We start from the raw sequence: 24,101 nt of genomic DNA, 5'->3' as shown, positions 1-24,101 counted from the left end.
CTTTTTTTAAAACCCTAAGAACGTAATATCCTATGGCGAGATCGAATTGCATATTACTACTCAAACAATGCAAGTATGATTACATAACATCTGCAGCAAGTCGTACTTCAACGTTTGGTTCCGACGCCGGCCGTTAACGGCATCGAAAAAAGGAGGAAGAGAGAGCAACAAATTCTGAAGCCTGAAAAGGAAGGAAGGATTCAAGGAATAGAAGTCTAAGGCAGAGGCAGCTCACAAGCTCAGTCAAGGCAGGGCTGCTGCCAAGAGAGAAGGTTGGTCGTCTGTTTGTTTCTGAGATTTCGGTCTCAGGTTGCCACGCAGTCACGGTCTGTGGTGCACAGTATATAGGAAACCGTGCTCATCCAAAGATCGTTCGATGGCTTGGGAAGTTGCCCACGACTCAACAGCAAAACTAAAAAGCGTGTGAAGAATAGAAACGTGATTTGTCCAAAGGCCAATTTCGTTAAACCAGGCCTGCCCTCCAGCAGTTACGCAACCGCCAAGGCTACCCTATCCGTTTTGAGCCATGGAGGTGAACAAAAACAAGATGCCGAAGCCAAATCCTAGACTTAACTCAAACTTTCTTTCTGTCCTTATATTCTGGTAAGTAGTTAGAAAACAAGAACATAGTATTTCGAAGAATTTGTTGAAATCAGCTGATTGTGATTGGATCGATAATGCCAGACACGTGACTTTTTGTGTACGGCTGCTGTCATGGCAACAGCAAAAGCGCGCCGATGCGGATGCCTTTTTGAGTACAGCAGCAGTGCCTTTGTTGCTTATTAACTATGTATTTGATCATTTTCTTGATTCTTTGGAGACCTTAATTTTGAAAAGCATATCAATAACTGGTACTGATTAAGTCCTATAGTTAGTTCTCAGAGGCCGAAAACGTACACATTTTTATTAAGAGAAAAGGAAAATGGTATTCCATACGAATGTTCCACAAACAGTTCTTTTAAATCATTCTCCAACTGCAGGATTCCATTAGAAATCAGCATTTAATTTAATTTTCTTTTAAAGGTGGGTGAACCCGTTTATGGGTGTTGGGGCAAAGAAAGATCTTGAAGTTACCGACCTGTACGATGTTATGCCAGGAGACAATTCGGAAGAGCTTGGACTGAAATTGCAAAGGTAAGCTAAAATAGTGCAAGTTAACGGATTGCCGTAAAAAAGCGCTCTGTCACGCGATTGCATGGGATTTTAAATCTATTGCGATCGCAAAACAGGAACTTTACCGTTATAAACATGTTTTTTTTCTACTTTTATTATAACAATGAGCAGACATCGCCCTTCGTGCGTTACTTTAATAACAATAAAGGTTAGATTCAAATGTCGCATAGTTTGCATCCCGAATTGTATTCGAAATTGCATGTGAACCGGCTTTGCTCCAGGACTTAAAAACTAACATACGTTTAGTGTTAGTTACATATTTTAGTTATGCATGCACATACTAGTTTGCCGTAAGCAGTAGTTTGAATTGTGCTTTTACGTTTCCATCATGACTGTCAATGCTGAAATGAAAATAATTAAAATTTAACGGTCGCAGCATTTTCTCACCGACTTGACTCCCTTAACTTAAGTGGATTAATAATACCTGATATAGCGTTAATTGTCCTATTTTCGTCTCTTTTGTCTCTGCAGGGAGTGGCACAACCAAATAGAAAAATGTAAGAAAGATGGAAACAAAAGAAAAAAGATCAAGCCTAGCCTTACGAAAGCTTTGGTCCGAACATTTGGACTCAAATTTCTACTGGTGGGCTTTCTAGCGTTTTTGGAAGAATGTGTATTTAAGTATGCAGCTTCAATGAATTTTTTTCCTCTCTTTTTTTAAACCTTTTCATTTGAAATCGGCAAGTACTAGGATATGCATCAATGTTAAACTAATTGTAAAAAAATTAAAACCCTAAACAACCTAGGATTGGTCAACCTCTTTGTCTGGGCCAACTGGTTCACTACTTTGGCAGTGAAAACGAGACAATATCCACCACGGAAGCTTATCTTTATGCGACTGGGCTGGTGTTGGGTTCCGTTCTGTATACCATGACTCATCACCCGTATTTTTTTTCATGCCAACATACTGGAATGCGAATCAGAGTTGCAGCGTGTTCTCTTGTTTATAAAAAGGTATTTTCGCTTTTCATTTCAATCGCCCATGAAAATCTATGATTCAATTCCCTTAAAGTGCCTGCTGCTCAGCCAAAAGGCTCTGGGACAAACAACCATTGGGCAAATGGTCAACATCATGTCCAATGACGTCAATCGCTACGATTTATCAGTCAACTATCTTCATTATCTTTGGGTAAGGGCGATCGTATCAGCTTGAACGATGTATGTTAAAACTTTTGCATTTCATTAGGTCGGGCCGCTGCAGACAATAATTAGTATGGTTATTCTGCTTCACGTCATCGGACCTTCTTGCTTGGTCGGGCTTGCAGTATTGATTCTCTTCGTCCCTTTGCAAAGTATAAATTTGAAAAAGAAAAAAAAATACTGCATACAACGATATTTGCCAGAAAACTATATTCCGTTTTATCTTATCAGGTTGGATGGGTAAAGTGTTTTCAAAGCTCCGACTGGAAACTGCGAAACGTACAGACGAAAGGATAAGAACGATGAACGAGATTATTTCCGCGATGAGGGTGATTAAAATGTACACCTGGGAGAAGCCTTTTGCTAAACTGATTTCCAAGTGCCGCCGGTATTTGATGAAGACATTTAGAAGTGTTAGCACTTTTTCTGATTTTCATTTTTTTTTTTTATCTTTAGAAAGGAGATAAATGTTATTAAGCGGACGAATCACTTCCGCGCACTCAACATGAGTCTCTTCTTTACGTCCTCGAAACTCATTATATTTTTAACTTTCTTGGTATTTATCTTTACCGGCAACCATTTAACTGCTGAAAAGGTATACAATACCTTTCATTATTTTTTCTTCTCAATTTTTAGGTTTTTAATTTATCAAATATTTTAAACAGGTTTTTGTGACTGTTTCCCTGTTCAATAATATTCGCATTATTATGACATCGTTTTTCCCCGGTGCGATAACTATGGCGGCAGAAGCTAGAGTCTCTACTAAGCGTATCGAAGTATTTTTCATTTGCTTTTCATCTGAGTAAATTGCTTTCTAACAGATAATCGTATCGCCCACCTCAATGCAGAATTTCTTATTGTTGGATGAGATTGAAAAAAATTCTCAGGCAAAAGTGCACCCAGCATTATCCGATTGTCTGGTTGAATTGAATCAATTGACAGTCAAGTGGCCAGCTGCTGGAGAGAAAGAAGACAATACGTTGACGAATATTTCTTTCACCATCCGTCCTGGCCAGGTGTTTGCCATCGTTGGTCAAGTTGGGTCTGGCAAGGTCAGTCATTAAAGTAAAATCCTTAAAATTCGTTCCCTATACGCCATGCTGTATTTTTGGAATTGATTCATTCATATTATTACCCGATTTTTCCTTTTATTTACTTGATACTGTTTTTTTCTAAATAATAGAGCTCGCTGTTGAATGTCCTTCTCGGCGAGCTTTCTCCGTCAACGGGAACCTGTCGAGTTGCGGGGAAGATCGCTTACGCTTCTCAAGAATCTTGGATCTTCTCTGGAACGGTGCGTCAGAATATTTTGTGTGGATTGGAGTACGATCTCAAACGCTACAAAAAAGTGATCAAAGCCTGGTATTGTACTCTTGTGTCACCCTACCTTATTTCAATTATAATAGTATGTTTTTACATTGAACAGTGCATTGGATAAGGATTTTAGCCTCTTCCCTAACGGTGACCAGACCGCAGTGGGCGAGCGGGGTGTCTCGCTTAGTGGTGGTCAGAAGGCGCGAGTTAATCTTGCCCGATCCCTTTACGTCGATGCCGATATTTACCTAATGGACGACCCTCTTAGTGCAGTAGACACTCATGTAGGACGCCACCTGTTCGACAAAGCCATTAATGGTTACCTGCGTGACAAAATACGAGTGTTAGTCACTCACCAACTTCAGTACTTGAAAGATGTAGACCAGATTCTCATTCTCAAAGCGGTAAGCTCATTTCTAAAGCGAATTTATTTTCACTGTTGTTTAATTTTGTTTTTCTTGTGATGTAGGGTCGTGTTGAAGCGATGGGATCCTACAAGGAAATTAGTAATAGTGGGTTGGATATTGCGAAAACAATAGAAGATGAAGAGCCAGAACTAGAGGCAGATAACTTGACGCGGTCTTTCTCTGAATGTGACATTGACGGTTCGATTTCAAGGTGTGGGTCTATTTCGAACTCAATACGGCAACGTGTGGGATCTGTCACATCAAGGTCTTCAGTGAAAGAGGTCTGGCTTTCACTTGATTAACTGCGTTGTAACAAGTAATTGAATTTTCGATTCGACCTAGAAAAAAGAGGAGAAACCAACGTTTGCGGAAGAATCTCGCTCCTCTGGTAGTGTGTCTCCTAAAGTCTATTGGGAATACTTTCGGTCGGGTGGCAGCTGCATGTCACTCTTCACAATGACCGTCACTTGCATCATCACTCAAGTCCTTTTCAGTGGATCCGATTATTGGTTAGTCTAGTAAATCGTATTTCGCTATTGGATGATGTGTAGTGATTTTTATGATTGCTAGGCTGACCTTGTGGACGAATGCTGAAGAACTTCGTGCTACGCACAGCAATGTAACGGAAAATTCGACATACACACCTGTTACTGAAAACGGTTTCTTTAACGTCACATCCGGCACGGAAGAAACTGCTGTTTTTTCTGGTGCATGGTGGAAGAATCCCGACACGTACACGGGCGTATACGTTTTTACCATCCTCATTATTTGTGTTTTCATCTTTTCGTTTATTCGCACTATCCATTACTTCGTGATGTGCATGATCTCGTCGATCAACTTACACAATCGCATGTTCCAGTCGGTTATCCGCACACCTCTTCTTTTCTTCGATCAAAATCCAGTCGGTATGAGTCAACATCCATCCTTTTTTTCCATACAATTTCATGCTACAATAATAATTCTTTTATTTTATTTTTAGGACGTGTTTTGAATCGTTTTGCCAAAGATATCGGATCCGTGGACGAGATGTTACCTTCCGCCTTCTTCGACGTTATTACTGTAAAACCTTTTCAATGTGAAATGAATGTAAATCAATAATCTATATTTTTGCAAATTTCTCTTTCAGATTGCTCTGACTGCTGTTGGTATTCTGTTCCTGGTTGGCCTAGTCAACCCTTGGTTATTATTACCAATTCTATTTCTTTCCATCGTTTTTGTCAATCTTCGGCAATTCTACTTGAAAACAGCTCGCGATGTGAAGCGTCTCGAAGCTACCAGTGAGTTACTATCCTGTGATATGCTTTTTGCTCTTGATTTGTGATAAACCCTATGATTAATTACAGCTCGGAGTCCCGTTTTTACCCACTTGTCCTCATCATTGATTGGCCTAACCACCTTAAGAGCCCATCGATGTGAAGTGATCTTCCAAACAATCTTCGATGAATGCCAAGATGTTCACACCTCTGCTTGGTACATGTTTTTGTCGACCACTCGATGGTTTGGCATTTGGCTGGATTGGATTTGCGTCATCTATGTTGGCTGTGTTACCTACGCCTGCTTAGCACTACGTGATTGTATGAAAAACAATTAACTTAACTTGCGGCTTATTTTCAGTTATCGACAGAACAACTTAGCAGTTTGATTAATTTATTCTTGTTATTTATCCTTCCAGCTATGACCGGAAGTGAAGCCGGGCTTGCGATATCCTCCGCAATGGCCTTGACGGGTATGTTCCAGTGGGGTGTAAGGTAAAATCAAATTTTTCTCGTTCAAAAAAAGAAAAAAGAAATAAAATAAAAATAAAATGTTACATGATGATGTCTATTGTAAATGAATTACAGACAATCAGCAGAAGTGGAAAACCAAATGACGTCCGTTGAACGTGTTATTGACTATAGCAAATTGCCCTCGGAGGCTCCCCTAGATTCGGCCCCAGGTGGATTCAAACTTTATTCTGCTCTTACTCACAAATTTTTTTTAAAGCATTTTTTCCCCTCTCATTTTTGTCTCTTCAGGAAAGAAACCTCCAGACACGTGGCCACTGAGTGGGGCTATCCAATTTGATGGGATGTCTCTTCGTTATATTGAAGCTGACCAACCTGTTTTGAAAAGCATCACTTGTTTAATTCGAGCAAATGAGAAGGTTTTATATTGAAACTTAAACAACCGAACGCAGTTCTTATTACCAAATTTCTTAGATTGGCATTGTCGGTCGAACGGGAGCTGGTAAATCATCCCTTATTGCAGCTTTGTTTCGATTGGCAGAGCCGGACGGCCACATTATAATTGATGGCATCGACAGCAAATCGATCGGTCTTCATGACTTACGATCGAAGATAGCCATCATTCCACAAGATCCCGTTTTGTTTTCGGGTTCACTTAGGAAAAATTTGGATCCCTTCGGTCTTCACAGTGACGATGCCCTCTGGAACGCTCTGGAAGGGGCTAAACTGAAGGAGATGGTTAAGGATCTATCCGCCGGACTAGAAGCAAATATGACTGAAGGAGGAGCTAACTTTTCCGTTGGTCAAAGACAGCTCATCTGTTTGGCACGAGCTATTCTTAGACAAAATCGTATCCTTGTTTTGGACGAAGCCACAGCTAACGTCGATCAAAAGTAAATCTTTGAAAAATTACAAGCGGAAGTTTTAACTCATCTATGTTGATCTTTTTATGTTTGCGTAGAACGGATTCCCTTATCCAGCTAACGATCCGAGAGAGGTTCCGAGATTGTACTGTCTTGACGATTGCCCATCGTTTGAATACAATCATGGATTCTGACAGAATCATGTTACTTGATGCTGGCTATCTAAAGGTAAAGACAAATTTAAGAATCGCTACTACCTCACTCTAAATATTTAACTGCTAAATTGATAACTTAAGGAATTTGGTGAGCCTGCTATTCTTTTGGAAAATCCCAAAAGCATGTTTTATAGCTTAGTAGAACAAACTGGTCCTATCGTTGCTACTCACTTAACTGAATTGGCTAAACAGGTAAAACTATTTAAGCTCTTAAATTCTGAACTGAAGCAAAAATGCCTTGGCGATTTCGTTTCCCCCTACAGGCTGCTGAACAAAGGCGCAGTAAGGGTACAAACACAGCGGATTTAACTATGGAAACTAATGGGAATACCATCCGTCACCAGTTATGTCCGAAAGCTTCTCAAGAACAAGGGTTAGATGAATCAGAGTTCGAAACGGAAAAGTTGAAAATTAAAAATTATAACGTACACTCGTTATCGGTGTCTTCCTAGAACAATTTGTTCGTTAAAAACTGCCATTCTGTTGTTTATGATGAATGCATAATGGAAAATAGATCTAAATACAATTAAGCTCGGTTTTGAAATTGGGTGCTTGATCATGGTTTTTCTCCTTTTCTCGTGTAAGAAATGGCAAGCCGCATTTCTTGCACACATCTCTTGTCTCCCACACCTATCACCCTTTTTCTTCTTTTCAGCTAAAAGTTCTTTTGCCGATGGCTCTGGCCTTCAACCTCCCAAATTACTTGGCCTTCAAACTTGTTTCTTTTTCACATAGGTATGCATTTTCAACCAAAATATAAATTCCCAGTGCGACACCTAATCCTAAATGACCTCGCTTCTTGGTATAAATGTTGGTGCTTTTCAACATTGTCAGTCTTTTACAGTCAGTTGCTCGGAGCAGTTTTCGTCGTCTAGTCGTTCCGAATAGTTGAAATGTCGGTTCTCTTATCGCCAGTCCTGAGCAGTAGACCCTTTTTGCAATGCAAAAAGTATGGAATTTTCCATGAGGCAACGCCGAAATCGGCCATCTTTATTCCGTGTTTTTCTTTTCCCTGTGTAATTTCTAGCGATCGGCCCCCGAATAGCTCTAATCAGAGTAACCGCCCTTAAAATGGCATTCGGGGCTCAATCGGTGTTTCGTCAAACAGGGCAGTGCGGGGGAAAATTATCCCAATTGCCACGACACCGTTTTAAAAGATAGTGGCTGTTACGGTTTTAGGCTAAAAATCGGGGTAGTCGGGTAGAATGAGGTATAATCGGAACTGTGATTGGCGCAATCGGGTCGAAAACTATATCATTTATGCAATCAGGGTTGTATCCCCGATTCTGTCCCCAGATTGAACCCTGATTACGTTCGGGGCGAAAAATTTCCCCTTGTTAAAGTTGAATTTGTTTTGTTTTGAGTGAAAGAGAGCGCCCTTTCATTTCACTCAAAACAAAATAAAAGATCAACATTAATAGAGCTTGTGAACATCCAGGGTTGTCAATTATATTAAAGTAAAAATTTCTCATTGTATACGAACTCGGTGGTAGGGATCGGCCCCGACCCTAATCGGGGAGCATTTGGCCAATCGGGTTTTGAAATTCGGGGCTCAGGGTGAAATTTTTAAACCCTGATCTTAATCGGGGTTAAATCGGGGTGCCTAATCGGGGATGCAATCCCGATTGCAATCAATCGATTGAATCGAAATCGATTATTATAATGAAAATCGGGGAGTTCACCCGGTTGCCCCGATAAAAACCCGACCCAAATTCGTAGTTTGAATTAAGGCGCCATTTTCACAAATGGCGTCGAGGCAAGCGGGTTAATCTAGATTTTTTCCCGCCCCGCCCCGGCTGACGAAATGGCACCCCGATTCAGCCCCGATTGTATTTTTCCGGGGCGGGGCGATTAACCCGATTATGGCTAATCGGGGCCGATCGCTACTCGGTGGTAGGGCTCGACCCCTGTGTAAACACGGGTTGACCTTGACGAGCTCAATAATAGAATATGCTGGCACGATGGGGAAAAATTGATGAAAACTTTTTTTTTTTGTGTTGCTAGAAATAAAAATACTGATTTTTGACGGTTTTCGGTTATTTTGAGGTGATACATGGAGTCGATCCCAAATTTGACGAGGATCACGAAAATGTGAATCTTTTCTGACAGACCAATAAATAAGGAGTTATTTTGCATTTAAAAACCGTAAGTAAAACCGAAAATTGAAATTCAGGAAATCTAAAAAAATGAGCTTTGGTCTCCTCTAAATGGTTAACAATATTTTGATAGTTGTAAAAGTAAACTATTGTTTAAAAAAGTTATGTGGTGTTTTAAAAGTTCTAAAAGTTTAATTTCAGTTCTGATACCTAAATAGACTTGAATCGAAAAATAAAACATCTAACACGATTAAACCCCTTACTTCCTTGGTATTTAGTTAAACCTGCAACCGAAATATGACAGTTCTTCTCAAAACAATGTTTCGGGTTCTACTGGTATCTGGCTCATAGCCTTCTATAGAAACGGCCAGGAAGCTGGCTATCTCCCTGTGGAACTCAAGTTTGGCATCCTCCCACCGACCCACAGCCGCCTCTGGCTCTTTTCCCTAGCTACGGCTCTAGCAAGAAACGAAAACGTCCTTTCCACTAGTGGAAAAGACGTTTTCGTTTCTTCGCGAAGAAGGCCTATGCGAAGCGGACTCAATTAAATCCGGTATCAAAGCAGAAAGCAACTGTTATATTTCATATATCACATTGCATATTAGGCAATAATACATGCAAAAAAAGAGAAGGTTGATACCTTGTTCGAGAAGTGGTTGGATTATCCCAAGTGAGATTTAAATCGGTAGCCGTTCTATCTGCCACTTTGACAAATGTATCGCCAATAATTCAACGATTTTCTACCGGATTAACAGTCCGACACAGAGACGAAGTTTGGTGACCACACACGTTGGAGGAAGCATCGTAGAAAGTCAAACTTGCTTTAACAACCTAAAACAATTCAAAACATCAAATCTGATCGCTGGTATGAAGAAGACATGAGAAGCCACTGTCTGTAAAAGAACTCGGTCATAGAACAAGAATTATAAACCTTAGAATTTGAGGTGTGACAGGACGACGAATCAATTAATCTCGTATCAAATTATGGCCAATCCTAAGATTCTGAACGGTCAAGAAAAATATCTCAAATCACCCGAAAATTGAGTCCGAGTTGTTGTGAATTATAAACCTAAGAATTGGAGATGTGACAGGACGACGAATCAATTAATCTCGTATCAAATTATGGCCAATCCTAAGATTCTGAACGGTCAAGAAAAATATCTCAAATCACCCGAAGATTGAGCCCGAGTTGTTGTGAATTATAAACCTAAGAATTTGAGATGTGACAGGACGACGAATCAATTAATCTCGTATCAAATTATGGCCAATCCTAAGATTCTGAAAGGTCAAGAAAAATATCTCAAATCACCCGAAGATTGAGCCCGAGTTGTTTTGAACTAGGGACAACCTACTCGGATTCATTTTTATGCAAGAAACCGTTATCGACATGGATGCAAAAGTTTACAGAGTAAGAAATTGTGTAATGGAATTGTATGCCTTTTACCATTTAACTGCCTCATTGCAAATTTACTCTAATGCTTGCGTTCTATTTGATTGCAACGTTCAATTACTTTTTCTTAATTACATGGGCAAGATCATATTTACCTCCTTTTTTCACTTGAGTTTGAAACCAAGAAGGTCTAGGACATGGCTGATGCACACCAACACAATATTATCTTCCTTGAATGTGAAACATGGTGTAAATTTAATTGAAAACAGTAGAATTATATAATTGAAAATTGTAACATTAATGTATGCACAGATCTCTTTGCCATTGTTAAATGTGACTACAACACACGTTTGATTAGCTGAATTGGGTTTCTTGTGCATCCAGATGGCAGTTTTCAAAACAACTCCTTTAAATGGTGGGTTTCCACTTCAATGATTAAAAGTGCCCCTTCGATATAACCTCGAGATAACAATAATGCATCAAAGTTTCTTTTAAAAATTGAAGATTAGTACAATTTTTTTCGAAACACAAAGTTATTCAATTACCTGAGCAATGGTGTCGAGGAAGTGAACATGATTCCAACTGATGCATCGGACGACAAAGAAACTCTAACCAAAAAGCGACGACTTTTCTAATACCTCTGCAAACAAGACAATAAATTGCACTTCAATTAGTTTTAATCATGGATTTACAAGCAGAAATACCGACAGACCAAAAACTTCAGCTTTGGCCTAAGATGTTTAAAAATGTTCAACTTGATTTGAAAAGCTCTGCATCAGAATGACACATTGGGGAGGTCTGACGTCGCAAACAGAGAGAACCATTTTCGTTGAGACACTTTATCTCTTTCACAGTAGACACGTGATATTAATCTGCTGTCCAATGTAGCAAAGAAGCAACACAAGTCTGTATAAAAAATTGTAAAAATGCCATTTTTGTTATACTTGTTTGGCTTTGTAAAAGTGAAACCAATTTACAACACAGTCGTGCCCGCTGTGAATATCATCTATCACCCATGGCTTTGTGGATGGGTGTCTGCCTGGGAAGCTGAAGATTTGGAATCAATCTCCACTTTAAAAAACAATTTATTTAAAGTAATAGGTCATATTTTGTTTCATTTTACCAATTTACCATTTGTTTTACAAAACTAGTAACGAGAAACAAATGTATCTTCCTCAAACTTCAGGTTTCTCCTGCTTATTTAAGAATACCAAAAAGTCACTTTATTAACATGATTACACATTTGTCAAATACCTTAAACATCTTTTTATAATCTTTCCAATGACCCTTGGTTGACATAAAGACATCCTATGTTCCTTGTTCCAAGAAGCAGGAAAATATTGTCGTGGGTGAAAAAGGGGAAATGTTTATCTCTTCACAGAGATGATTCACCCGCTCATTGAACTACGCTGCGACCGTGGGAATGAATCATCGGAAATAATCAGCGCTAGAAGTAGATACGGAGACATGCGCTCCGGAAGGGGCGTAATTAGCATAGCAGTAAAAATACGAGTGTAAAATTCAGTTAGAGATGAGTTCCCTGGTTTCCCTAGAGGTCTTCAGACGCTTCTCCAACTTTTGGTAAATGGTTATCTCTTTTTTGTTTAAGTAAAAGGGGATTGTTTAGATTTAAGTCATCTGTGTGTTCATCATCATTTGTGTTTGATCAAACACAAATACAACTCGATTGACAATTGGTGGAGACGCAGCTCGTTACCCGTAAGTGACGAATTAGTGCTGCAGAGTTTTAATTTTTGAGACGCAGCTCGTTACCCATAAGTAACGAATTTGTGCTGCAGTGTGGCAATTTTTGAAGACGCAGCTCGTTGCCTGATTTGGACGGCGGATCGTTACATGGCTACCCGTCAAAATAGATTGCGTCTCGCAAGCTCTTTTCTCAAGGCAGTAAAACCTGCAGTTAAAGAGAAGAAAAATAAAACAAGAATATTGTCACACGAGTTGTATTGGAACAAGAATACACGAATACAACAAGTGATGACTTAAATTCTAGACAATTATTCACTTTTAACTAATAACAATAAGGGATGACCATACCAAACTCGGAGAGCGTTTGAAGACTCCAGGGAACTACCCTTACGGAGCCCAGCTCCGGGAGCTCACCCGATGGAGACTCATCTAATGCAGATTCGGGGCAGCGTTTTATACCGTCGCGCGAATTACTCCCCTTCCGGACTGCGTATCTTTCTTAGAGCGGACTTCTCCTGATAATTTCTTCATCACGATCGCAGCGTTGTCCAAGGAGCGGATGACTCATCTCTTCGAAGAGATAACCAATCTCCCTTTTCACCCGCGACAGGTCCCCCTTCTTCAAGACACGCGACCTGACTGTACTAATCTTCTGGGATCCACGAAGGTTGATGAGACTAAAAATCAGCTTGCGTCCTCTTGGCAAATAAGGGACTTTTACTCCTTCATTTTTTCTTCTTTCCGGTTGCGCTTACTTGTTTAAATTTTTCTTGTATTTCCCGGATGGTCTTTTCCTTTTTTTTTTTTTTTTTTTTTTTTTTTATCTTTTTTTTTTTTTTATTTAAACCGCCTGCCTTCGGCCACGGAAGAGGCGCTGCAATCGCATATCTTCCGGCCGTTTGAGATTTACCATTCACTCGTTCGGGAGCCTTGCACAATAGAACCAGCTCCTGGCGGCGTCATCAAAATACTTTTCAAAATTATTTTTTTTTCCAATATCACCCCATCTGTTGTGGATAGAATGTTATTCAAAGCGCTCCATCCATTGGTGCGCATCTTTCTTCTGAATTTTTTCAGAAGATTGGCGGGCTAATAAATTTTCTGACAGCTTCCATAGCTTGTCTTTGCGGCTGCTCAATATGCCTTGATGGCACTACAAATTGTTGTCCCCCGACCGAAACAACTGGACTCGTCGCCGCTCTCAAATCAACCTCGGTTTCTGGATCCGGGTATAAGCCTCTTGAAGTCTCGACTGATTCACCCTGACTGTCAGCTTCTTCGGTCAAATGGTCCTTTGGAATAGGACCTTCAAAATTTAGGGTTTCACCAACAAAGGAAGTTCCACTCTCCAACGATGAGGCTGGGATAGGTGAAGTTTCTACCGGAACGCTTGACAGTTCTCGAAGCGGATCTAATCGTCAGAAGGGGTCTCTTGGGCAACTAGGTAGTCGTGGGTTTTTCTTCGTCGGCATTAGCTAACCACAACTGCAGCACGACTTCGTCACTTACTGGTAACGAGCTGCGTTCTTAACAATTGCCACTTAAAGCACGATTTCGTTACTCACGGGTAACGGACTGTATCTCCACCAAATGTCACACGAGTTGTATTGGAACAAGAATACACGAATACAACAAGTGATGACTTAAATTCTAGACAATTATTCACTTTTAACTAATAACAATAAGGGATGACCATACCAAACTCGGAGAGCGTCTGAAGACTCCAGGGAACTACCCTTACGGAGCCCAGCTCCGGGAGCTCACCCGATGGAGACTCATCTGACGCAGATTCGGGGCAGCGTTTTATACCGTCGCGCGAATTACTCCCCTTCCGGACTGCGTATCTTTCTTAGAGCGGACTTCTCCTGATAATTTCTTCATCACGATCGCAGCGTTGTCCAAGGAGCGGATAACTCATCTCTGCGAAGAGATAACCAATCTCCCTTTTCACCCGCGACAATATTCAAGGAGCTTAATCGTGTTGGTCACTTTCTCCGATGGAATGGGGAATTTTTTCTTTTTACTTGGAATGAAATGAAATACGGCGTAGGAGAAAAGATACAACATTAAACGAGTAGTGACGGGGACATCTAGAAGTGCAGAGCTCAGGTTGGCGTGTTCCGTTAAAGGAAATACGTACGCCTTCGAGGACGGAGCTCGATAAACAAATCTGAAATAAAGTGTCCAAGACGGTCTTTTTCAATAAGATTTAAAACAGCAATACAAAGAATATGAAAAAAAGGGTGGTGACGCAGACGTTAGAAAGAGAAAGAGCGCGGAGCTCGGTCCGGTGCATTCCGTCGAAGGAATTTTTACGCCTTCGAGCGCGGAGCTCGATTAAACAAATCTGAAGCAAAAGTGCCTAAACCTAGACGATCTTAAGGAATCAGATTGTAAACAGCAAAATAATGAATATGGGAAAAAATTAGTAGTGACGCGGACGTCTGAGAGCGCGGAGCTCAACGTGACGTGTTCCGTCGAAGGAAATGCGGGACGCCCTCGAGCCCGGAGCTCAGTACAGATACAATTGATTGACTGACCATTATCTGCCTGTTGGGTGAATATCATTTTCTGCGAAAGCTGCTCGATGACCGATTTTAGTTCTGCAATTTCGTTTTTCGTTTCCCCCAGTTCCTGGGTACTGACCTTTGCCGAAACGGCGTTAACAAAGTCGACGCTCCGTTTCTCTAGTTTCGCCACATTTAAGAAGGCTGCACATTTTTCTGTTGCTTTTACTATGTCGTTTAAGTTCCTATAGTCCTTAAAACTCGTTCTTTCGCGTAGGTTCGGCTTCATACCTCCCAAATTGCCGTCCCTTAGTATTGTCTCTCTCAGTTTAAAAACGTTTGCCTCGATTGACTTCCCTGCTTCCGTTGGGTAGGCAAACGAGTAAAGCTTCTGTAATCGACAAGCATAGTCCCTGGTAGATTCCCCAGAATTATGCATGCAATTTTTAAACTCTGTAAAATACATTTTTCTGTTATCCCCTCCGTGAAAACGCTCATGTAGATTCTGTTTCACTTTAACGAACGACTGTGCTTACCTCGGATAATTTCACTGGAAACTTGTAATACAGTCCCCTGCAGACCCGAACAGCTTTGATCCTTAAAGTTTTATCTTCCTCCCTTCTTCAAACTCATCGGTGTCGATAACCCTTTCAAAATGTTGTTTCCAGTCCTCAAATTTGGTTGCCCCCATTCCATTGAAAGCAGGTACCTGAGCTAATAACGCTATCGTTTGTTGTTGTTGGTTCTGTAATAATTTTTGGCTATTATAATAGCTCTGGTTCATAACAGCGGAGCAATTAACCTCTTTTTCGACTTTATCTACAACGGGGAACCCTGTCGCGCCACAAGCTGTTTTTGTCAACGCCAAGGCGGCTTTCGCTCCTGCTGCGGCATCTTCTCTTGACGCCCCTGTCTCCCGCAGACATTTGTGCAAGGTCTCGTATGGGTTTAGATGCGCTATTGTTGGTCTATGTGGGTTCGTGTCGACCGTTTTCTGAGAGGGGATAGATTTGCTAATTACGCTTTTATACGGTGTGAACTTTGTTCCGATTTGTTTTGACGAAGACGGCTGGAGCTTTTCGAAGAGGGGGAGGGTCGTTTGAGATTTTACTTGTTGAGTCAACGGGGGAGGCGTCTGCGTTTCCCCCAATCGAGTTGGAGGGGAGGTCGTCTGTGTTCCTACTTAACTAATAGGAGCTAGTTTCCCTGTCGTTTGTTATGATTGGTCTGTATAAAAATTCTGATATCTGCTAATAGGCGTTGAAGAATATTTGAGGTTTGGAAGTGACTGGCCGTCGGCCGACGTTTCCACTTTCTCTGTCCATCTTAAATCCGCCTTGACGCGTTCTCTGATGCGTTCAAGGTCCTGCTCCACTTCTAAATCGTTGTGAGATTTGACACTGCTGAAATCGTCGTCCTCATCTGCTGCCTCTGGGTCGTTTTCGAGTTTTCGATAGATGTCGTTAATCAAGTTGGGCTCGATAGGCTCAATCGTTTCTGGCACAAGGGGATGGGGAGCTTTGTTTCTATTGCGTTCACTGACTCGGGTAGGTGGCTGGCCCTTCACGTGGATGTTGCGATTTTTCCGTACCGTTAGAACCGGACCAGGCTGCTCAAGCGCCTCTTCGGTGAGCAGTTCAACGTCTTCCACCTCCGCGTTGAAATCGGGATAAAGGCGTGTATGGTTGACAGGCGTCCTAGGTATGGATTAACCGACGGCGTGGGCCCAATTGTCTTGACGCTGGCTGGACGTTTCCCCAACCAAGTTTTGACTTGGATTAGCCGTGCTAGACACGCCTTTTCCTTTAATAAAAAATGCTGCACTGTCTTCTTCGAACGAGGGATTTACGGGCAAAGGGCTAGGCTCGACGAGGTAGTCGTTCTCGTCTTCGTAATAGGAGTCGACTGAGTAACAGTTGTCGTCAACGGCGGGCTGGCATCGTTACGCTGATTTCGGAGAAAAAGTGGTCAAAATAGACTTCCCGAGTGCGCTGAAAAGGCTAGGCTAGGCTTTGTTTTAGGGGCTACTGGCGTTGCGTGGGCTATTCGTTGACGAGTGTTTTTTTTTTGTCGAGACGGTGCACGCATTCGATCCAGATGGTGCAAATCGTATCACCCAAAAGAATATCGTCAAGAAAAAAAATGACCATGATGCTGAAAAAAAAGGGCTGGCAAACTGTTGGGGGCGGCGTAAGAGGGTAGTGAAACTGTGCACTAACAATTGGCGTGGCCATCTAATTTCGGGGAGAAGATTTAAATAGACCTTTTGAGTGAGTTTAAGAGGAAGGAAACTAGCTTGTCCGATTTCAGTTTAGGGTTACTGGCGCCACATTGGTCGTTCATTTCTGGGGAGGGGGGGGGGTCTGAGTTTGTAAATCGTATCGCCGAAAAAAGAAATATGGCGGCGATGCTTTGATGAAAAATGGCTGAGGAGGAAAAAAAATCTGCGATGGGCGGACGTAAGGAAAAACAGAACTGGATACGAGCAACTTGCAGAATTGGCTGACTACCAAAAAAACTGCTATACAAGTTATGGGCAAAAATGGCAGAGTTGGCTGAAGACCAACAAAACTGCTATACAACGTGTGTATGTGGCACATTATACCCCTTTTTCACGATTGGAGTTAGTAAAGTGGTTAAAGTTGCTTTCTTGCTGGCATAGCCATTAAGAAAGTGTTTGATTGACTCTCGTGTACGTCACTGAAAGCCAGCAGTATACTAAGAATCGATCCCTAACCCGACTGACAGGATCCACGCCGTGTACATACGATCGCTAAATCTTTCGACAGCCGCTTCGGAATGACGTTAAACGTATAATGTAAAACTCATCCGGCAATAACCACACGGGGATCCTGGAGCTAAAAAAATTACATGCAACAATTGAAAAATAAGACGCGCGAGTAAGATAGATCGCTGCCACCAATGTAATGGTTTACACGCGCCTGGAACGTATAAACTACCACAAGAACGTAACTATTAAAAAAATTAAATAAATTGGGTTTGGGATTTACCGCATGTTGTTTTGAACTATGAGCAACGACGGAGAATGAAAAACGATCCGCGAAGACACAGCCCAATTGATAAAAATACTACAAAAAAAAACTGTCGTGAAGACTGAAGTGAAAAGACCAAAAAAGAACCCTCGAAGACCGATGCGTGGTTCTATTTGTGGTTTTTTTAAGGAATTTGTTCTTGTGGTTACCTGAATAGCATGACTATCTTTTGCCTTGTCAATTGTTTCCGTCTTTCTTTAAAACTTCTTTTCAACTATCCCAGCTTAACTGATGATTCAACCACAAACATGGTGATAATGGTGCTGATGATTCAACCACTGTTTCAACAAATTTGGATAAGTTAACACCTAATGAAAGTTAAGTGATAATAAGTGATTAAGAAACTCGAGAATGATAAGCTACAATAGGTTTACCATGTTAACCAGCCATGTAACTCCACGCAGACACCATGGAAAGTAGCCACTGGAAAACCGAAGCCTTCCAAAGTCAAATAAACTTTGGGTGGAAACCATTGCAAACGTCAGAGTTGAGCAACCACAAGCAGTGGGTTGGTATGCAGTAGAAGTATGCAGCAAGACGTACTGCAATAGCGAGCAACATTATACAAAACATTTAGTAGAGAAACACATGTCACACCAGGAAAGTCAATTTACATACTTTGAGACATCAATTGCGACTGTTTTCAGATGATATTCAATCCATCAAGTGATGGTTGTGCATAAATCGGGTAAATTAAAGCACGCTGATTATGACGCCAACGGGGAACGCCGATCATGACGCCATCAGGGTAGGCCAATCATGACGCTACCTATTGCAATATTTGATCAGTCACGTCTGACGTGACTGATTTAACTGCACACAATAAAACACAGACACGAACAGATATGGTTAATGCAAATAAGGGAAAGTATTCTGGCAGTCTGTCTTGGGTGGTAAACAAGTTATGGAGTTATGATCCGCCAGCCAGTCACGTCGGCTGCACGGATTTTCGTCGCTGCACTTTGTTTGCGTGTTCCCTTACTTCCTGTGGTGTGAAATATCCTCCTCCTGACCCTTGGCTACCCTTACAGCTATCTACAAACTTCTCTAATTGTTCGTCGATGTATTTTTTGGTTTGCTTCGGCTTGGTTTGGTCCTGGGCCCGTCCTGAATGACGGGAAGGATTGACGGAAGGACCTCCCCCAACGCTTAAGAAGCGGAATCTTCTTTCCCGCGCTGCTCTCGTCCTTAACCATTACTATTTTACAAGGATGTTATGCACGCGTTAACGAAGCTAAATGGGCGAGGCGGTCTTTTCTCTCAATTTGAGGGTTTCGGGAGTCGGCGTGAGTCAGAGTGAGTTAGCGTGACTTAGCGTGAGGGCATCATAGAACAGTATTATCGGCTAAATATCTTCTGGCTCAAAAATACACAAACTTCCCTCTATGTGAATTCTTACTCCCGCGTGAGCAGTCGCGGTTCCCAACCTTCCCTGGGTAGTCTATGCACAAGCATGAGTGACGTAACAAAGATCAGAAAGAACGGTTTTTCTTTTTTTTGAAAATTACGGTTCGGGAGTCGGCGTGAGTTAGCGTGACTTAGCGTGAGGGCACTGTGGAACAGTAATATCGGCTCAAATATCTTCTGGCTTGAAAATACCAAAAAAAAATCCCTCTTCGTGAATTCTTACTCCTGCGTGAGCAATCGCGGTTCACTGCACGGCAGCATAAGGGGGTGGTGTTAAAAAAAAAGCGGGGGTTTCTGAATCCTAAAACCGTCGCTGGACGAACTCGACAAAAAGGGAAATGGCATCCGTCAACCAAGTGGGACTTAAATAAGCTAGGACGACCCACACGTTCAATCACGCAACGCAGAAAACTACCCGACGCATGTCCGTTCATCGAATGTGCATGCGACGCATAGTGTCCGCCCAACGGAGCCTGAACGAGTGAATCATCTGTCTGTAGCGGCACGAGGCGGTCAAAAAAAAAGAAGGAGGTCACGGTTCGACTTCGCTACCACCAGATGCAATATTTGATCAGTCACGTCTGACGTGACTGATTTAACTGAACACAATAAAACACAGACGCGCACCGATATGGTTAATGCAAATAAGGGAAAGTATTCTGGCAGTCTGTCTTGGGTGGTAAACAAGTTATGGAGTTATGATCCGCCAGTCAGTCACGTCGGCTGCACGGGTGTGAAATGAACAGATTGTAGGAAAGAAATGAAGGATACGTTGGAGTGGTACTTACGCTTGAATTGACTCCATTCCGATGCCAGGTGATTCGGTTTGAGGACGGCTTCACGGAGGGTATGGTAACACTGGATGAAGAAAAGGACGTGCGCTGGTAGGGTGTGAACCGTTTATTCAACTCGTCTCCAACACTCACAAGTCGGTTACACAGCTACAAGAGAACTAATATCGTCTCAGCACTAACCAATTGGTCACACAGCTACAAGAGAACTAATACACACACTAGCTAGGAGAAGACTCTCGAAAAGAAATTGTGTTTTGGGTTTTATACCACTAGTTGGCTTGGGGACGCTAAGGTTGGCGTGGGGTAATAAAAAAGAAAACATCAGCAACCAGTTCACGAAGAAATGTGAACTGGGGCGAAAAAAGGGAAACAAGTTTGAGAGATAAGGTGGGGGCATTGGCAACTTGGTCAGCGGAAGGGGGCAATAAACTAATAAAAGAGATAGCGTAAAAAGGAGGAGGTCAAGGGTTTGGGGAGAAATATGAGGTTGTACACACTTAAACTGAATGCAGTTAACTTAATTCTAATTAACGTCTTAACTCTAGCGGGAGTCCTTGCATAGCTCCCCTTCCTACAAGATTGCGTCCCGCAATCAGCATTGCGTAGGGCGGTTGGGTCGTAAGGGGGTCAGTTATTCTTCGGCGGTTCTACCTTCGTCACAAGGTGTGGATGACCGCCGCCAGGGCTCCTCCTCGCGGCTCCACGAATGATTCCCGGACGCGTCCAGCTCACCGATCTCCCATCCGTACTCCGGCTCCTTTTGTGGGGGTAACCGATAGGTGCGTTCGACATACCGCGCTGCTGCCAGGTCCTCTTCGTCGGAGTCCAGGGAGAAATGACTGCTGACGAAGCTGACATTGCATTTTCCACCACGAAGCCTCGCGATGCTGTCGTTTAGCGCTGCAATGTCTATGCCCCTTTCCTGAACGTCACTGGCCGGTGACATACAGTATGGTGAGGGCCTATCTTCGAGTAGTGCGATCGTATATAAGGGGAGGGTGGAGGTGCCTGAGGAAAAGGAGTCTTCTTCCCAGGGGTCATCTACCGAAAGTAGGGAGACGTCGTCGATGTCATCTGAGACGTCTGCGTCGTACATAACCTCGTCGTCGTCGGGGTTGTCCGCGCAGTACAGGATGTCCTCTTCGTCGTCTGGGCAAGCCGCTACGTATCGGAATTCCTCCATGTCAGACGAGTAGTCTGCACAGTAGAGGATGTCTTCTTCGTCCGGGTCGGGGATCCAGGCCGCTTGTCCACCTTTCTGGTCTTCCCGATCATCCTTGGATGTAAAGGGGGAGGGTTGGAGCCTAGGGATAGAGTGTGGTAAGGATTAGGTAAGGCTGGTATCGAAGGGTTGGTGGGGTGTTATGGGGTACATGGTATACTCTGCACGATTCTGGGTGGGTTTATTCTAAAGGCCACTAACATAAAATCTACGACATTGCATGATACATGGAAAATTAAGGGGGGCAATCAACGCGTGGGGTTTTAATACTAGGGACGCGAGAGGAGGGCTGCTGCTTCTCTGTGTTGGGCTAGGCTACGAGGATGTGAAATGGGTGGGATGAGGTATGGTTGTTGGTTTAATCCTAGCCGCCCTGTGGAACCGGCGGGGGTATATTGACAATGGTGACCGGAGCAGATGGGGCCAAGTTGGTGGTTTGAAATGTCCATTGCGAAGTCTCTGAAGTATTGTGTATGACTGGCGTATTCGATCTCCACCTGTGCCATTTGGACAGCGCCATCTTGGCTGCGGCGTCCACGTTATTGGGTCTCATCTCGACGAGATCGGTTCCCTTGGCCGCTTCCCGAACCGCGATGACGACTCTGTCCATTCCTAGAACCGGATGGTAGGCAGTGAGGTTTCCTCCTCCGCAGACGGAACTGTTTATCATTGTATATATAAAATCCAGCTGTTTAATTGGGTCCGAATACGGAAGGTAGTGTCGTTTTCGGTCGAGTACTTGACGCCCATTCCCTTTTCGATAACCCTTAACTCACACGGCTTCGCTTCCTTCCAGGAATCGTTCCAGACGAGGGTCACGAGGTTGTGTTTGAAAGAGCCGTTTATTGCTCCAGGGATGTCGCCAAGTGGGGAGCTGATGGTACAGTCCGGGCATTCGCTCTGTCAGGTCACTTCTTCGAGGCGACAGTTGGTCATCTTTTCTGTCGCCGTCCGAAACCAACTGGTTTCAACGAATGGGTGGCCTTCCAGGGCGAACGAGTTGGGACCTGTTATATCCATCGCCTTTCCTCGACATTGTCGTGTGTCTCTCATCCTTCGGCACGTTGCTGCATCCATTTCGATGGGGTTGCGGCCATAAGACACTTGATTCCATTGCAAGAAGTCCTTGTACACTGTGGTGGTGGCTACCCACATGCTACACGTGTGGCCCGCAAAGCGTTTAACTTCTGGTAGTGTAGAGTAGATAGCGTACGTAATGGGTACCGGTGGAGTGGGGGCGGCTTCGAAAGTGCAGCTTTTCTCCGTGAACTCCAGGAATCCCAGGTTTGCGCCACCATCACAGTTACACACGGTGGCATTAAATGCAGCCAAGGGGGTAAAAAACAGGAGGGCGAGGAAGGACATCAACAATAATCTAGGCAATCGAAGATACGATACGGTGAATAGCACGAAATAACAGTAAAACAAGAAATGCATAGCAATGATACATAGGGAAGTAACGGATTTTTTCTACGGCACGGTATGTAGTAAAAAAGCACATGGTTAACTACGCATAATGAACTGTTCATATGGCTGCTACTGAAATTATATTTAAACATCTAACATTTATACGAGGGGATGCGCTACGTGTCATGGCCATTGGGGGGTCTAAGAGCGCTCCATGGCCGTAGGTTAGTGCAGCGCTCGGGGCGGGTTGCTACGGGGGGGACTGGTGGGGCTACTGGCTCTAAAGCCGTTAAAGAGAGTCGTTCCGGGGTTAAAGAGAGGTCTATGTTTGGTCCTTTGTGGAGGTTTGAAGTTATCGTTCCTTCTGGTAAGGGGAATGGACCTGCTTCGAGGTCTATCAGATCCTGTTCTTCCTGCAGAGCGTACTCTTCATCCGCTGGGGGTGGTACTTCTAGTTCGTTGGTGAGCTCCGGTGGTATTGGGTGATCACGGCTCTCTTGGAAATCCATGCAAGGTTCTTTCTTCCAGATCATAGATTCATACAGGGGTTTTATCCTGTTTACGTGCACCAACTGGGTCTGTTTCCCCGCGCATTCTTGAATCTCCACGGTGTGGTTGTTGTTGATTTTTGTGACGCGGTATGGCCCCATAAAACGGGGGATGAGTTTCTTGCTTGTGCCTGCCATTGGCGTTCTTACGTCGATTAACACCTTGTCACCGATGTTGAATGCTTGCTCATGAGCCCGCTTGTCGTACTGGGTCATTTGCTGTTCCCTGGCTTGGGTCAAGTTTGCTTGAACCAATACGAAGGCCTCGTGAAGACGTTGCATTAGCTGGCTTTTGTAGTCGGATGGGATGATGATGTTTGCCGGCTTTTGTAAAAATTGGTCAATAGGCACTACTGGTTCGCGGCCATGATTTAGGAAGTAGGGGGTTTCAAGGGTGGAGGAGTGTACAGAGTTCCTGTAGGCGAAAGCAACTGGGCCTAGAACTTCTTCCCATTTAGAGAAACCCTGTTCCATGTATTTCCGTAGCATTTCTACTACGGTTTTGTTGAATCTTTCGGTTAAGCCATTAGTCTGTGGATGGTACGCAGTGGTCCTCAACTGTTTATTTTGAAGTGTCTTACAAAGTGAGGAGAACAGCTCGGACGTAAAATTCGAACCACGGTCGGTGACGATGGCCCTTGGGGGACCATGATACAAAATGACTATCTGCTAGCGCCTTGCTCGTTGAAAGGGCGGTCTAGTCTGCTAGAGGGATAACTTCTACCCATTTCGTGAAGTAATCGGTAATTACTAGGATGTGATTGTTCCCTTGCAGGGATTGTGGTTGAGTTGGCCCTAAGAAGTCTAGCCCTAAGACCTCAAAGGGTCCTGAGGTGAGATCTAGGGGATTTCAGAAGGCCCTAAGATTCGTGCGTGGTTTCGGAGAACGTTCGTTTGCTGGGCCAATTGTGTTTCCCTGCGGTCTGTGTTGTTAGGGATATCGAAATTTACTAGTGGGGCTGTTGGTTGGGGGTAAAGGTTTTTTGGTCGGGCGCCCAGGTGTGCCCACTCGTCTTTGTTTGCGTGTTCCCTTACTTCCTGTGGTGTGAAATATCCTCCTCCTGACCCTTGGCTACCCTTACAGCCATCTACAAACTTCTCTAATTGTTCGTCGATGTATTTTTGGTTTGCTTC

The 24,101-nt window shown here is 43.1% G+C and overlaps 1 protein-coding gene and 2 pseudogenes across 2 annotated transcripts; 1 reads left to right on the top strand and 2 right to left on the bottom strand.

The window, feature by feature from the left end:
- The first annotated feature begins 236 nt into the window (after nucleotides 1-236).
- Nucleotides 237-7,380, top strand: LOC116934114 (ATP-binding cassette subfamily C member 4). 2 transcript variants are annotated; one of them, XM_045177019.1, is made up of 25 exons: nucleotides 237-603; nucleotides 1,024-1,134; nucleotides 1,645-1,794; nucleotides 1,920-2,127; nucleotides 2,186-2,302; nucleotides 2,360-2,465; nucleotides 2,545-2,701; nucleotides 2,770-2,908; nucleotides 2,979-3,089; nucleotides 3,162-3,365; nucleotides 3,497-3,675; nucleotides 3,740-4,031; nucleotides 4,097-4,315; nucleotides 4,377-4,543; nucleotides 4,605-4,939; nucleotides 5,014-5,093; nucleotides 5,161-5,311; nucleotides 5,378-5,608; nucleotides 5,707-5,782; nucleotides 5,876-5,970; nucleotides 6,050-6,177; nucleotides 6,233-6,651; nucleotides 6,720-6,849; nucleotides 6,918-7,028; nucleotides 7,100-7,380. In XM_045177019.1, exons 1-25 carry the CDS (start codon nucleotides 527-529, stop codon nucleotides 7,286-7,288), a joined length of 4,182 nt encoding a protein of 1,393 aa, XP_045032954.1. In that variant the 5' UTR covers nucleotides 237-526; the 3' UTR covers nucleotides 7,289-7,380. The 2 variants fall into 2 exon arrangements, with proteins under 2 accessions (XP_045032954.1, XP_045032955.1); XM_045177020.1 differs by lacking the exons at nucleotides 237-603; nucleotides 1,024-1,134 and adding an exon at nucleotides 1,285-1,321.
- A 6,961-nt stretch (nucleotides 7,381-14,341) lies between these two features.
- LOC116935261 lies at nucleotides 14,342-16,879 on the bottom strand (annotated as a pseudogene).
- Nucleotides 16,880-21,281: 4,402 nt separating this feature from the next.
- LOC116935334 lies at nucleotides 21,282-23,456 on the bottom strand (annotated as a pseudogene).
- Between the last annotated feature and the right edge of the window lie 645 nt (nucleotides 23,457-24,101).

The sequence above is a fragment of the Daphnia magna genome, linkage group LG7 (assembly GCF_020631705.1).
Source record: "Daphnia magna isolate NIES linkage group LG7, ASM2063170v1.1, whole genome shotgun sequence".
NCBI lineage: Eukaryota > Metazoa > Arthropoda > Branchiopoda > Diplostraca > Daphniidae > Daphnia > Daphnia magna.
The sequence above is the reverse complement of the archived record's forward strand: the minus strand, read 5'-3'. Positions and strand labels throughout refer to the sequence as shown.

Coding starts and splice junctions, on each gene's coding strand:
- LOC116934114 (XM_045177019.1), top strand. CDS start 527: ATGGAGGTGAACAAAAACAAGATGCCGAAGCCAAATCCTAGACTTAAC. Junction 2,466..2,544: donor TCTCTTCGTCCCTTTGCAAA/GTATAAATTTGA, acceptor TTATCTTATCAG/GTTGGATGGGTAAAGTGTTT. Junction 3,676..3,739: donor AAAAAAGTGATCAAAGCCTG/GTATTGTACTCT, acceptor TACATTGAACAG/TGCATTGGATAAGGATTTTA.